The 15,559-nt window shown below is 37.3% G+C and overlaps 1 protein-coding gene across 1 annotated transcript in view; it reads left to right on the forward strand.

The window, feature by feature from the left end:
- LOC121381646 (doublecortin domain-containing protein 1-like) overlaps positions 1 to 15,559 on the forward strand; it is a 50,224-nt gene that overhangs the window by 22,000 nt on the left and 12,665 nt on the right. The window contains exons 18-31 of the mRNA XM_041510983.1: positions 414 to 548; positions 1,363 to 1,548; positions 1,757 to 1,908; positions 2,949 to 3,072; positions 3,634 to 3,718; positions 4,145 to 4,230; positions 8,083 to 8,241; positions 9,012 to 9,258; positions 9,943 to 10,105; positions 10,983 to 11,132; positions 12,546 to 12,737; positions 13,263 to 13,486; positions 14,119 to 14,189; positions 14,636 to 14,780. Coding sequence (XP_041366917.1) covers positions 414 to 548; positions 1,363 to 1,548; positions 1,757 to 1,908; positions 2,949 to 3,072; positions 3,634 to 3,718; positions 4,145 to 4,230; positions 8,083 to 8,241; positions 9,012 to 9,258; positions 9,943 to 10,105; positions 10,983 to 11,132; positions 12,546 to 12,737; positions 13,263 to 13,486; positions 14,119 to 14,189; positions 14,636 to 14,780 — 2,119 coding nt within the window. The remainder of the gene's footprint in view (positions 1 to 413; positions 549 to 1,362; positions 1,549 to 1,756; positions 1,909 to 2,948; positions 3,073 to 3,633; positions 3,719 to 4,144; positions 4,231 to 8,082; positions 8,242 to 9,011; positions 9,259 to 9,942; positions 10,106 to 10,982; positions 11,133 to 12,545; positions 12,738 to 13,262; positions 13,487 to 14,118; positions 14,190 to 14,635; positions 14,781 to 15,559) is intronic.

Below are 15,559 nucleotides of genomic sequence, written 5' to 3' on the forward strand. Positions count from 1 at the left end.
TACTTTTAAATATTTTATTGTCTTGTCTTTATGAAGTTAAGAAACGAGATATAGGGATTACTTTTCCAATGGCGGCAACTTCAATGACGTTAATTTTTGTGTTCCGGTTTAATATTGAAATTTTGCATTTAGATCAGTTTGTCGTACTATAGTCCTAGGTTAATGAAACTTGCTTTATAGTTAAACCTTTGGATGTTCATCACAGTGCACCAAAAACATTTATGGTAAGCAAGAAAAGTAATTCCATTTATCGAGTTCTGTAAAAAGTCTTCAATTGTTTTATTAATGCAGCTTGATTGAATATTAATTGAATTACATGACTTGGTTGCATCTGGTTTACATAATATAATTAAAATATCATATTTTCTTTCTTGTTTTGTTCTTTTAATTAATTAATTTATTTTTATTTTTAGAAAAAGAATGATCTGTGTTTATACCCGGAGCTGGTGGTAAATGAGAAGTTCAAACGACCCGAAGACTCAGAAAGGAAAATAGACGAAAGCATGATGCGCAAAATGAAGGAATCACAAATCTGGGTCATAACCAAGGTAAAATATTATTAATCAAACCTGTGTTATATGGTCAAATCAACTCATGAAACAGATGCTTATTATGATTCGGTCTGTAATACATTTGCATATGTGACTGCAGGTCAACTGAACAATTCAATAGCCTATTACTACAGGTGGTCTGCCTGTATGGTGGTAATTTATTAATTTTGTTAAAAAGAAACATTAATTTAATATATGTAGGCCTGTTTTCAAAGATAACCAGAAATAATAACACTATAATGGATATATCTGGAATTCTGGATTTTAATTATATTTGGAAAAACTGTTCCTATCCTCATTCTAGAATTTTTTTAAAAATCACAGGAGCCCCCTACTTTTCAAGACCCTGCAAAGTTTTACCAATTTTTATTCAATAATACTTATTCACCATTCACTACATCAGGTATCTGTTTTTATTTATAATATTAAATTCCTCAAGTTTGATGTCACAATAATAATGGAATAATAACAAACTGGTCACAGCAAAAAAATTGCCTTTGTCTCCATGGCATTTTTCACGGTATTTTTGGGGTTAATATTTAAGAGAAGAGTTTAATTTGCCAGTATTACAAAAATAAATAATTAACTAAGAAAAATTACAAAACCCCCCAGAAAATTGAAAGTTGCATGATAAAATAAATGCTGCTGATTGCTATGGTTAATTGCCAGAGTTGAATGGCTTTTGAAATAGTAAAGAAATCTAAAACTGTTAATATGTAAATGTTTATGGCTGTGTGTTTGTAATCCAGAGGTGAATATGAGTCTTCTACCAAAAAGAAGAATATTAATTGTTGAGATTTTGTTTTTGCAGGGTGGCCATATCATCTGTAAGTACATGCCTCAACTCTGCTTGGCTGTGTCTGACTCGAAAATAGAAGGAAAACTGTTTGGAAAAAATGTCAGCATCACCGGATTCATAGTCACTCTACAGAAGAAGATGACGCAGAATCCCAACCAGATCTGGAATTTCAGTCCTGAAGGAACAATATCAGCTGCTGTAGGTCTTCTTAGTTTCAGTTAATGTTGCAGGAACTATTATAATTATATTATAATAATAATTTTGGAATTTTATTCAGTATCATCAGGAGTACATATACATACACTCAAACACACTTAATACACACATATATAAACATGCCCAAAGATGCACATGCAATCATAATACTGGTATTTGTAATAATTTCTTTTTCTTTTTCTGTTTTAAGTCTCACCCAGAACTGGCACTGACCTATTTGGGGAACAAGTTTGGCGATGATGAGGGGTATGAGGAGAACAAGCCCCAGGGCACGAAGACCGGTCAGCGAGTTTACCTGGTGGTGTCCGACCCGCTGACCAAGAAAGAAGCGGCCGCTCAGAGGTAGACTTTCTATCAGCAAGCTAAACTGAGGTTTACTTATGATGTGGTGTTCTGTTGTGATGGATCCCAGTTACACAGGCATTGGGAAATGTGATGAGGGGTGGGGGAGGCACTGGCCCCTCGAACTCTGAAACTGATGGGGCAGAGTATATGTTATCACCCTAGTTGAAAGACGATCAAAATATGGACTTGAATGGATATTTTAGGATTTTTAAATCTTGCCAATTAAGAATGTTGGTCAGGATTCTTCATTATTTTAGAATAATGTTTAAGTACAACCAGAGTTGATTATAAACACACACACACACACACACATACACACACACACACACACACACACAAAAGAGAGAGAGACACACCCACATTTAATAACTGACCCCAAACCCATCTTCTGAAGGGGCGGGACATAGCTCGATGGTAAAGCGTTCGCTTGATACGCAGTCAGTCTGGGATCGATCCCCGTCAGCCCATTGAGCTATTTCTTGTTCCAACCAGTGCACCATGACTGGTACATCAAAGGCTGTGGTATGTGTTATTCTGTCTGTGGGATGGTGTATATAAAAGATCCCTTGCTGCTAATTGAAAAGAGTAGCCCATGAAGTGCCGACAACGGGTTTCCTCTCTCAATAGATGTGTGGTCCTTAACCATATGTTCGACGCCATATAACTAAATAAAATGTGTTGAGTGTGTCATTAAATAAAACATCTTCTGTTGTCTGTGAGATAGTATTGATATGTTGGCCCAATGGGTTTGGTTGGAGTGAAATTCACTGTTGCAACAACATTGTTTAATGAGCAACAGACTGCTGTTAGCCACCAATAAGCTGACATGGACCAATGATGAAGAAGGAACTGACTATCTGAGTATGATTTTAATTTGGACTTATGCAGGCTTTAGGTTTGATCATGTATTAAAAAAGTCTGTTCCGTATATCAGTATAACAGTTGTCTAACATTTTATTGCTTCATAGATTTTTGTATACTGTTAATTTTCATATGATTAGTATTAAAATTCATCTAACTTTCTTCTTGTTCTCAAGGTTTGGTTTAAAACAGGAAAGGTTTGACAACCTTGGACAGTGGAAGTATTGTGATGTTTCCAACCCGGAATGGCATAAACTTGCACTTTCGTGGCCAGTGAAAGAAGATGGTGAACGGAACCTGGTTAATATCTTTCTGCAGCTCATTTATTTACAGCATTTTAATCATTAAGAAATTATATAACATATTGTGAAAAATTGACAGTCATGTTTGTTAAATTTCAGTAGTAGAAAATAAAAGTTGAATCAAAGGTTTTTTTTGTGTCACTACAATATACTGCTGAATTGATTAGAAAGTAAGGATAGGAGGTAGGATACAAGGAGTGAGTGCATGGCTGGGAACTGAAGTCTGTCTTTCATATATTATCAGTATATTGTTTGAACCACATTTCTGTTTAAATATAAATTTCTGTGGTCTTTGATTGAGATCACCATTTTAATGTTAAAAAATCAAATTGAATTTACGTCATAGGCCCTCTCTGAATCCAGTACTTGCAAGGAAAGCACTTTAAGTTTAAAAAAAAAAAAAATTCTGCTTGTTTTTGATTTTATATGGTATATCAAATATGGACTCTTAATTTTAATTGAATCTTTTTCCATTCTGTTATTCTGCCAGATCAGTGCAATAATTATTTTGTGTTTATTACAAACTTTTGATTGATTATTTTCATGTTACCATCTCTAGGAATACGATTGGCCAATGGAAGGTTACTTGATTCCTAATGTTCCACCTCCTCGAAAGCAATCAAAGAAATCAGGACTGTCAGGAGGTAAGTAATTTCAGAAGATATTTAAACACCACTATTTATAATGATAAAATCAATAGGATGCTAAGTCCAATTTGTGATAAAAGTCAGCTCATTGGTTTTCTCTGTTAAAATAAAAAAATTACCTCTTGAATTTAATTTTGTTGTATGAATCTCTTTATTTGATACTTTTGCCAAAAAAGGTCTTAATTTATCATTTATATTTTTTACATGGACCATAATATAGTAATTTATATAGGGTTTTTTTTTTTTGTTATTGAAGGTGGAGAAGAAGATTAATTTAAAAGACAATTAGCAATGGATGTAGTATATTTAAAAATAGCTGTCAACATGTAGACTATTATATAATACACACTGCATATTAAAAAATATTAAAAGAAAATTGTTTATAACATTTTTAATTGATTGAAATTATATTTTAATTTGCAGTGACACCAAAGCGGCTTTCGTGTTTGAAGAATGGAGAAAGGGACAGAGCAAATGCAATTTCAGTTGTTGGTCCCAATTTAACCAATGTAAGTGTAAAACAGTTTGGTATGTTTACACACTGAAACCCCTCTTAAACCAGACTTCAAGTAAAAAGTCAGATTTTAAGAGGTATTTGTTTTCAAGAGGTACTGTTCTGTACTGGTATATAAAAAGAGACCATGAAAAATGTCCGTTTTAGAAGGAATTCCGGTTTCTTGAGGACCAGTTTTGAGGGGTTTCACTTCAGTTGGTGACGGTTCATCTAAAGTAGGCAGCTTTTTTGTGTTAGCACAGTGCCTCACATGTAATTATTCTGTAATTTAGTAACAGTTCTTTTTATACATAAACCAGACCTAGCTCCAGCCATAATCTGTTCATAGGTTAGGTTAAGGATTGCTGAAAAGTAGAAATATTTATAGGTTTGTTTAAAAAAAAAACACCAATGCAATGGTGAGGTGGTCAATTAACCCCCAGAAAACTACACAGATGATCTTCTTTTGGAGAAGACATTTTAGTACTGTTGCTTGATTCTTTTTATTGACCCCGCACAAGTTATTTTAGATTAGGGATAACCGTATAAGTTGGTACAGATGTCATACAATATGTGTTGGTTGCTGGCTTGTTTTGACAGTTTTGTATGGCCCTAAACGTTTGCACAGACATTGTAATAGACAGTGAAATATGTTGGTTGCTGATATGTTCTGACAATTTGGTATAGCTCTAAAAGTTGGCACCAGCATCATAATAGCCAGTGAAATATGTTTGTTGCTGGTATGTTCTGACACGCTCATGATCAAGATGACTCTGTACATGGCTCCCTGTTCATCATCTGGCTGACAGGCAAGGAGGTACCAGATGGTAACTCTGAATGCCTCTAAGCCGCAACTATACTCACTGTTGCAATTGAAGGCATGGAGGTTGGTGAAAAAGTAGGTGTCCTGATTGAAAAACGTATACTTATCTGGACTGTTGAGGAAAGGTTAAACAAGCCAAAAGGAAAGGGCAAGAAGCAGACCCGGGTAAGAAGCCAGTAGGATGCCTGTGAATACTGGAAAGTCCAACAGTTTCTTCTAAAAGAACACAGAGCCTTGTTACCGAAATCCTTGATGTCAAAACTGAGAATACATGTCCAGTAGAGGTAGAGACAATCGGAACTACTTATAGAGAATGCTTCAGCAGTGTAACCCAGGACGTAGACCTAAGCAACTTTTCTAAGACAAAGCACATCACTGAATATTCAGAGACATTGTCAAGGAGGTAAAGAGGGCTCTGTTGAGGATGAGAAGAGACATTGCATGTGGTCGTGATAAAATCAAGGTAGGTGCACTGCATAGCAGCAAGCACCACACCACCCATTACGACAATCCTTAACATATTCATTCTGACACAGAGTATTCCTTCTGACACAGCGTATGGTCATGATAAAATCAAGGTAGGTGTACTGCATAGCAGCAAGCACCACACCACTGTCACAACAATCCTTAACATATTCCTCCTGACTTGAAAGGTGAGTAAGCTGATCCAAGGCAACCATTATTTGTTGCTAGCAAGAGGTAGGGACCCAAACAACCTCGGCAATTGGAGGCCTCTCACAATTGCATCTATCGTCCTATTTACAAAATTACTGTCAGCTCAGTTGGAAAACTCCCATCTTCATTTTTGTCAGTAACCCGAAATAGAGAGGTTTCATCAGTGATGGAGGTTCAGGGTGTGCCAGCAATGTACAATGGTCCACCATGCAAAAACGCCAGGCAAACCAATAGCTTTTGTAGACCTTGCTAAGGTATTTGATACCGTGTCCCATAAGCACATTCAAAGGGGATGGGTTGTACACGGATATGCGGATGTACTTCAAAACTCCAAAGGGCGAAACAGGCCTAGGGGAGGTAGTCCACTGAGGTCACTGCATTTTTGTCAGTACACCCTCAGAAAGCAGAATGTACACAGTCATTGACCAGTGTCCCTTGATTGGAACCAGGACAGAGTACTAAGTACCTGGACATTAAGATTGACCCCTGGATCGGCTTCATGATAGTGAACCCACTGAAAAAACTAAGCAAATGGTGCGGTCTGATCCATAAAGCTCTGAAACCTAGACAAACAATGTCAATGCTGACCACCCAAAACTGGCTAAATAGGTGCCAGTAGTTTGTATCAACTATCTTAAGAGCTGCCTCAGTTCTAAAGATGACAATATCCATAGAATTGTGGAGTTATTGAACTTTGGTGTCAAAGTAGACAAAACTCGCAACCTATTCGATCTACTGTGGTCAAAAGGTAAAAAGTGCACAAACAGGTGGGAGATAACCCAGAGGCTCATGACTGGGCCTTACTCCAATCTCAAGGTACCGTTACCAAACTCTGGACAGGAAACACACACAGCAATGTGTAGTTCGCTGACCGAAGTTTCCTTAAGAATAGCGAGGTCATTTTTTTAATCAGGCTGCACACCAACATGATTCCCATGAGGGGAATGTAAGTCGTAGAAGATGTGGGCATGTTGTTGAAATGGGCCACATCACGGGTGCATGCATGTTTGTGAAGACAAATCGGATCAAATGGCACAGCCATATTTGCTTCGCAATCCATCAGAGTTGCTGGAATGTCCTGGAAAAGCCCCACTTCATCATGAACGGTGAAACATACAAGCCAGTCTTGATTTCTGGAAACAAAACAAGGCCCACATCATAGATCCAACAGTTGTGTGGGATGACGGCGTGGACTCTCTTCACCAAAGCTGCTGTAACGAAGAAGGACAGTACACATGCCTTACTGCGAAATGGTCAAAATGCTGACAGGCTGAAGTGAAGTGGGGTGCACAAAAGTTTAGCTGTTGGTGAGCGGGGGTGCATGGTACAAGGGAAACAACACCATCTGCACAGCAGTTGGAATAGATGAATCTATGAAAAGTTTAAAGTTTGTTTTCTTTAACGACATCACTGGAGCACATTGATTAGTCATCGTCTATTGGATGTCAAATAATTGGTATTTCTGACTCGTAGTCATCGGAGAAAACCACCTACATTTTTCCTAATGAAGCAGGAATCTTTTATATGCACTTTCCCACAGACAGGAAAGCACATACCACGGCCTTTGTCCAGTTGTGGTGCACTGTTTGGAATGAGAAAAAAACTAATCAGCTGAATGGATCCACCAAGGTGGTTCGACTATAAAAAGATACATCTGCCAAATAGTATGTGACACCATTAAGCTTGTTGGGGCTTTCGTGAATCTGTCAGTAGTCAACAAAAGCTTCTGGCTCGATAGCTTCAATTGGCCTGTCTGTGTATGTGATACAGAATTGGGGTGGGTGACCCTTCATTCCACTGTCGGGTCCCCTTCGGTACCCATACTTAAGACAAACAAGCTGGCAAGCGTAAGTCTAGAACTCGCCGATTGGCCCCTGGGAAGTAGCTGGTAGCATGAAGTGCCATATCTTTTTTAAGGGGAGTGTCGCCCATATGTGAAGGTCAGGTTAGAGCCAAATGAGGATGCACTGTCTCTCCTTTTGTATGTCGACCCATTGGGCTAAATCCCCCTACCCTTGGTAGGTTTCAAGCATAGCCAAAAGTGGAGCCAGGACCCTAGAAATGGGTAACACGGATACCCAGGTTTGAGTACTAAATGGCAAGTGCAATCAAGGGGATCTCGATTCAGTTCTCGATCAGGACACTGGGGACACTCTCCAATATAATTTGTGGGCATAATGCTGTCATCATTATATATACTTGCTAGTATGTGTAAGACAAATGTCATAATTTAGCCACTGAAATATTTTGGTTGCTGACATGTTCTGATACTTTGAAGATGATGATAACAGTTTAGTTATATAGAAATACATGCACATGTATGATGATATATATTTTTTTTTTAAAATCACATTATGAATTAAATTGCAGATGGTGAAAGATGTCACAAAAGAAAAGCAAGACAAAAACCAGAAGTGGGGAGGAAAACGCAAACAGAAGGAATCACTGCCAGACCACGCTGATTCGGTTGACGGTGATTTCAATCTGCACTGTCACGACCTCACAGTGAGGCAGCTCGAATTCTCCATGGTAATGTTCATCATCACAGATATACAAATTAGCTTTAATTCACAGACATTTACTGTAATGCTTTCTAGTAAAAGGAGAAACTGTCTTATTCTTAAAAGTGAGGTGGGATGTTTGTGAGTGGTTGGGATGTTTGTGAGTGGTAGAGTGTTTACCTGAGTTGCAATGGATCATAGGATTGATTGCCCTCAGTTAACTTGGGTTTTTGTTCTCTTTTTCTCAACCAGTGTCCCACAACTGGTACATCAAAACATATGGAATATACTGTTCTGACTATTGGAAAGTGCATGTAAATGATCTCTTGCTGCTTTTCAGTAAGAGCAGTCTGTGGTGGTAGCAAGTGTCGAAATAACCATATGTTAGACACTAAATTGCTGTTGGTTAAACTTTTTCTAATGAAGTTTTTATTATGCCGTTCAGGGGTGAGATGTAGCCCAATGGTAAAGCGTTCGCGTTGATGCACAGTCCGTCTAGGATCACTCCCTGTTCCAGCCAGTGCTCCACAACTGGTATAACAAAGGCTGTGGTATGTACTATCCTGTCTGGGATGGTGCATATAAAAGATCCTTTGCTGCTAATCGAAAAGAGTAGCCCATGATGTAGTGACAGCAGGTTTCCTCTCTCAATATCTGTGTGGTCTTAACCATATGTCTGATGCCATATAACCGTAAATAAAATGTGTTGAGTGCATCGTTAAATAAAACATTTCCTTGTTATGAAAAAGAAAAAAAAAAACTTAAAAGATCATTTCATTTTAATTTTTTAATTTTTAGTTTCTTGATCACTGCACATCACTGCTGGACCTTCCCTTTGCTGGGAGACGACTGTTTGACGAGAAAGGTGTTGAACATTTTACCCTGCAGTCTTTGAAGCGTGATTCGCTGGTGTACATTTCCTGTGGAGAACAGTGGGTTGATCCCAATCTGAGCAAAACTGAGCAGGAGCGGCGCTTCCTGCTCACTCAGCTCTACAATGATGTTGCTAAGATACGACAGTACTGCTCACTTCGCCATCCACAGAGTAAGAGCTGAAAAATACATTGCTGAAGACTGTTCCAGAATTGATAACACAGGGAAGGTGGGGGTGCAATTGTTTTGTACATGTATGCACATAAAAAACACGGTAGCAGACCCACCAAACTTGGAACAATTACTGTCTTTCCTTTCAGTGTTATCAATTCTGGAACGGTCACATTTGAAATTACAAGCTGATTCCTGATTAAATTATATCATTGTTGTTTACTTGTTTTTTTGCTTTTATTTTAATTATAGTAAATAATAATATAATTTGGTATTGAGTTCAATTTTGTTTCACATTATAAGCTTTTACAGCTTGTAGACACAGAAATATATGTCCAAAAATAATTCAGTGACAGCATGGTCTAGCAAGAGTTCAGCACATAAATACATTTATAAACATCAAATAGATATTTTTCAAAATTACATTATGGTAGTTCAGTGGATATTGAACCTGGATTTAAGTGGAACTAATGAAATGTGCCCATATATACAGGGTGCCAAATTAAACAGATGCCACTCAAGCTGTTACCACTGGACGGGACTTTGAGAGCATGCTAGTTTACACATATATGCCAGTTGGACAAAATCCACAGTACTTCGAAATTCTTACTTTTAGGATTAAACAGTTGTGTCAGTTTTAACATAGGTAGTCAAACCCAGTATTTATGTGTTTAAATACTTGTAGATTATGTTCTGGAGATTGAAGGTGGTATTACGCAGAACGCGCGGATTATCGTCAACAAGTTGTGGAATCAGGAGGAGGAGGAGATGCAGGAGAGAGAGCCAGTTACCCAGGTAACCAGTCAGATCCTGGCTAATGAGGAGGAGGATGAAGATCTCCAGGTTCTGTGAGTATCTCAGTCACACCATGTGGTACTGTAGGAAGTGACCAGCCTCGGTGGTGTCGTGGTTAGGCCATCGGTCTACAGGCTGGTAGGTACTGGGTTCGGATCCCAGTCGAGGCATGGGATTTTTAATCCAGATACCAACTCGAAACCCTGAGTGAGTGCTCCACAAGGCTCAATGGGTAGGTGTAAACCACTTGCACCGACCAGTGATCCATAACTGGTTCAACAAAGGCCATGGTTTGTGCTATCCTGCCTGTGGGAAGCACAAATGAAAGATCCCTTGCTGCCTGTTGTAAAAGAGTAGGTTATGTGGCGACAACGGGTTTCCTCTAAAAAAAACAGGGTCAGAATGACCATATGTTTAACGTCCAATAGCCGATGATAAGATAAAAAATCAATGTGCTCTAATGCCGGCGTCAAATACAACAAACTTATTTTACTGTAGGAAGTGCTGCTTCACAAGCCGCTTGTTTTAATGGGAATTTTTGGATGGATGTTATTGCTCAAATATTAATTGCTTGACATCTGGATGAGTGAAATAATTGTTTAGTTCATAATCACCTACAAATTTCCGAGCACATAATTTTCAAGTCTTATTTGAAAATTCAACTTCTAGATAAGTCAGATATATTTTTAAAATATATTTAACAAAAAGCTTTTGTTTAAATTCTAATAGGTGCCAAATGGTGACATCAAAACACTGTTTTCTGCTTCTATAATAATTAGAATAACCAAGATCACAATTATGCTTGTACATAACTTAATTTCTTTTGTAAGATGAACATGGACATTTAATGTGGTATCGTCATCACAGCAATCATATGTGGACGTGATGTACAAGTCATGGAAGTATAACAGCACTGTTGAATTGTTTCAGGTCGCCTCACACCCGAGCCCATCTCAAGTCCGAGGAGCGGCTGAACAGCTTGAAGTGGCCCTGGGAGCGACTTGTCAATGCAACAAACTCGGACGACGAAGATCTGGAGGCTCAGAAATACACAGACAAAGAGTTGTATGAGAAATACAAGTAAGTGTTGTAGGCTCAGAAATATATAGACAAAGAGTTGTATGAGAAATACAGTCAGACCTCGTTACAACGACCATGTTTGTCCCTCTTTCACTTTGTCGTTATATTGAAATTGCCGGTGTATCGAATTGTCATGAGTTATCTCCATTGCAAAAATAATGTAACAAAAAATACTAATTAATATCAACTGATGACTCAATAACATTTAAATAATTAATGCATTGTAATTATTATTAAAAACAACAAATACACATACATACATTAAATATGTTTAAAAAAAATATTAACTATAAAAACAAGGTGCATTCACCATCAGTAATCAAGACATCTACGATTGTTACCTGTTTACAAAATATGACAACAGAAGCTTTTATTGTTCGAAGTTAATCCTTTAGTTGGTTAACTAAAGGCTTATTTGCAAAAGCAATACATGTCTACAGATTTTGCAGACATCAGTAGCTCAGACAGCATGTGACACAGTCGGCTCACTATGAAATCAAGGATTCTAAGTGGCTGTGTGTGTACTGCCAACATGCTACGGTATCTGTGATTATGTAATGTCGTTGTAAAGAGGTGTTTTCAGACATCGGATGCATGTTTGTTCCTAATTTGCTCTGTCGGTGTCGGAAGGTGTGAATTCCGGTGTAATGAACAGAATAACACTGATGTACATTTGTTCCTGACAATTTGTGGTCGATGGTGTAAATGTCATAGTAACGACGGTCGTTGTAACGAGGTCTGACTGTACAAGTAAGATTTGGAGGTTCAGAAATACACAGACAAAGAGTTGTATGAGAAATACAAATAAGCGATGTAGGCTCAGAAATATACAAACAAAGAGTTGTGTGAGAAATACAAGGAAGTGTTGTAGGCTCAGAAATATATAGCCAAAGAGTTGTGTGAGAAATACAAGGAAGTGTTGTAGGCTTCCTGTTTCTGTTAATTAGCAGAGAAATACTTTTCTATAGTGATCATTGGAACCTCTGTGGCTTTATCTGTTACAAAATGTTTGTGAATAGTTTTTGTTAGATGATATGAATCGTAGAAAATTATAATTATTTAGTTTCTTTCCATTGGTTAATTTGCAGTTCAAAATGCATTTACTAAGTTTGCATGTTTGAACATAATTCAGTAAATTCGAAATATATATAAATATATATAAACAAAACAGGTCAAATTCTAAATGGGTCAACTGGGGAGTTGCAGAAAAATACAAGTATATGTCCTATGAACTGAATGATCACATCGGGATTTAGAGACATTAGTATTGGAAGTTGTTGTTGAATACACACTTGATGTATATTATATATAGTAACTTTTACGCACTGGATTGTACAAAAACATCAAAAGTAGCTAGAATGCCAGTTATTTTGAATGTCAAAACATTATTAATTTATTGTTATTTTTTGACAGACCAAGGCCAACCCCACGGCTGTCGAGAGACACACTACAGCGGTTTGTGTATGAGGACAACTACATTGCCAGTGCCAACAACAAGCAGCTGGTGCTCGGTGTACATGAACAGGAGGGCCGTGTGAGCGAGGTCTTCTTAATGAAACGCCATCCCGATGACATCAACCAGCGCTGGGTCATGAAGGGAAACGGGTAATCTAGTCAACAGATCAGTAAAACCTGTAATGTGTTTGTAAAGTGGTCACATCCTTGATGCAACTATCTGCATATTTCAGTGTCAGACATTTAGCTTACTTTTGTAATATACTTTGTGATAGATTCTATACAGCAAGTCTGAATGGAAACTTAACATTTTAATATATGATGACATCTGATTTTGTTGAATTTTATCATATAATATGATGTTGAATGAGCTGATTTAAAGCTAAAGGTTTGAATAAAATATTTTAAGTGTGTAGCAGAACTTAAATATTTTTTATTCACAAAACAGTGGTTAATTGTAATTCAGAGTGCTGTCCATCGTCATTTGTGCTGGGTGGGCCTGACTAACTACCATTTATGCATAAACATCACCAGTTTCACACTTCAGTGTGTTACACTCTCCATTCGTTTCGTTCTAAGTAGAACTGTGCTACCGAAATGGACCAATAGTTGCCTGTTCACCTATAATTATTAATGTCTACGATTTATTAATAAAGATTTTGACCCGTTTTTCAGCGAGATCCGCTCGCGGTACAACAAACAGCTGGTCCTCACTGTGGCCCTGCCCAACAACGAGAGCCACCATGTGGATGAAGACGGGCGACCTTTGACCTTTGTCGGCTGTCCCGTCACTCTGCAGATGAGACGCAGCAATCAGTTCGGCAGGGCCCACCAGAAGTGGCGCTATGATGCCGAGACTGGCTTCATTCATGCCTTTGATGCAAAGATACCCGACCAAGGTATACTGCATCTTGTGTAAGGTGTATACCACCAAATCAAATCCCATAGACGACAATAGTAACATATGTGGCTCAAACTCCTACCTGCAGCGACATATACACCACGGATATAAATACTACCACAAAGTAAATTTTTAAAAATGAGCGGTAAAGCAGCTCATTTCAGAGATAATTGGTAGCATCTATGACTACTCTATGACAAATTTTGAGTACTTTTTTTTTTACAGGTACCCCATTCAAGCACAAGGCTACTTGACACAGTGGTACTATATGAAATAAAATTGCAAACATTTTTTGCCGAGATGAAACTAATTTTTTTTTACAACCAACACACTCACATTTATCACCATTGATAGGACTTGTGGTATTAACTGCTCTATCAAAAGTTGGGTGCACTTCAAACTGACCCAGTTGGAAGTATTTTGATTTAATACTACCTGTAGTTTTTCTAACCTAGAATCACCAAGGTTGTTGTAAGCATCTTTTTTTTTATGGTATTCTTGTTTACCACAGCCAATGCCCTGTGTTTGGACACTAGTGTAGTTAGTGTCTGTTAAAACTAACAAGTTGATGCTCCAACATATATTTATGTTTATCTTCATTGATTTATCTCTCTTCATTTTTTCTTTTAGAAATAACTGCAGCTACAAAGGCTGATGTTTGTACTTTTGCCATTGCTGGACCTACTAAGATTGATCAACCTGTGAGTATTTACTTTTACAAATGTATTATTAAACAAACTGTTAAACCAACAACATTCATTTGACAGAATAATGGATTTTATTCGTCGTAATCTTAAGTACTGTGGACATTTTCATGTTAAAGATATGCAAGATGCTGAATATCATTTAGGTTTTGAATGCATGGATTGTTTCTATTAGATTTTAGAATATTACCATCATTAGTAAAATATTGATTATAATATCATAATAGGGCCTAAGTATTATATATGTATGTATGTATGTATATTCGTATGTGCATACAGCATGCATAGGCCTACATACATACAGACAAATAAATAAATAAATAAATGGATGGAGAGATGGACAGACTGTCAGAAAAAACACAGACAATACACATACACACTGAATATGTGATAAATATATGACAACATGTTAAGTATGGTGAATGTATGCTGTGTGTTTCTAGGGCTACTTGGCAGAAATCCCGTCATCCATGTCAAAAGACAGCAAAGAAATAACAATTTGTCTTTCTTGTGCCCGTTCCATGAGGGGACGCTACAGACTGCAGAAGCTTCAGCCTGGAGTAGAATTCTTCTGTGCTATGGGACAAGGTAGGGTCAACTTGTTTAATTTTAGTACGGAGGATTTCATTGCAATCTCCCAATAGCTGATGTATTTTTCGTGCTGGGGTGTTGTTAAACATCCTTCTTTCATTCATTCATTCATTCATTCATTCATTCATTCATTCCTTTATTCATTGCAATCTTTAGTGTATGTGGTTTCTTTTTTAAAGCTTTACAAATTATAATATAGACATTTTTAATTAAAACAAATTCTAGTATATTTAGTTATATTAAATTTGATAGTATAGTATTTGGTGGAGGCTGTTGGTCAGATTGTGTGTGTGTGTGTGTGTGTGTGTGTGTGTGTGTGTGTGGTTTGTATAATGTGTACTGTATTCCTAAATTGTTAAAAAAACCAGACACTGTCAGAAATTGCAGTCCAAGTATAATTTGAAACATTTAGTATAATAATAAAGGTCTTGTACCAAATACCGTATATTGCCGTGTATTAGCCGACTCCTTGGATAAGCCGACCTCTTAGTTTGACCCTAAATATCTAGTACAAAATCATCGGCCTTGTGTATAAGCCGAAGTCATCTTTTGTCCAGCTGTATCAGTGTATGTTGTATCGATTTCAATAATACTGTCAACAAAGACTTGTGCTTTTCTTGTTCATTACATTTGTTTTCCCTTTAATTATTACAAACATGGTAATCGTGATCGCAATCAATGTGGCAATGCTAACATCTACCATGCCGTGACAAATAATTTAGAATTGATAAAGCATAACAGGAAAATAAATAATTCAAGCTGTAACAACATATCAC

The sequence above is a fragment of the Gigantopelta aegis genome, chromosome 9 (genome assembly GCF_016097555.1).
Source record: "Gigantopelta aegis isolate Gae_Host chromosome 9, Gae_host_genome, whole genome shotgun sequence".
NCBI classification, from domain to species: Eukaryota; Metazoa; Mollusca; class Gastropoda; order Neomphalida; family Peltospiridae; genus Gigantopelta; species Gigantopelta aegis.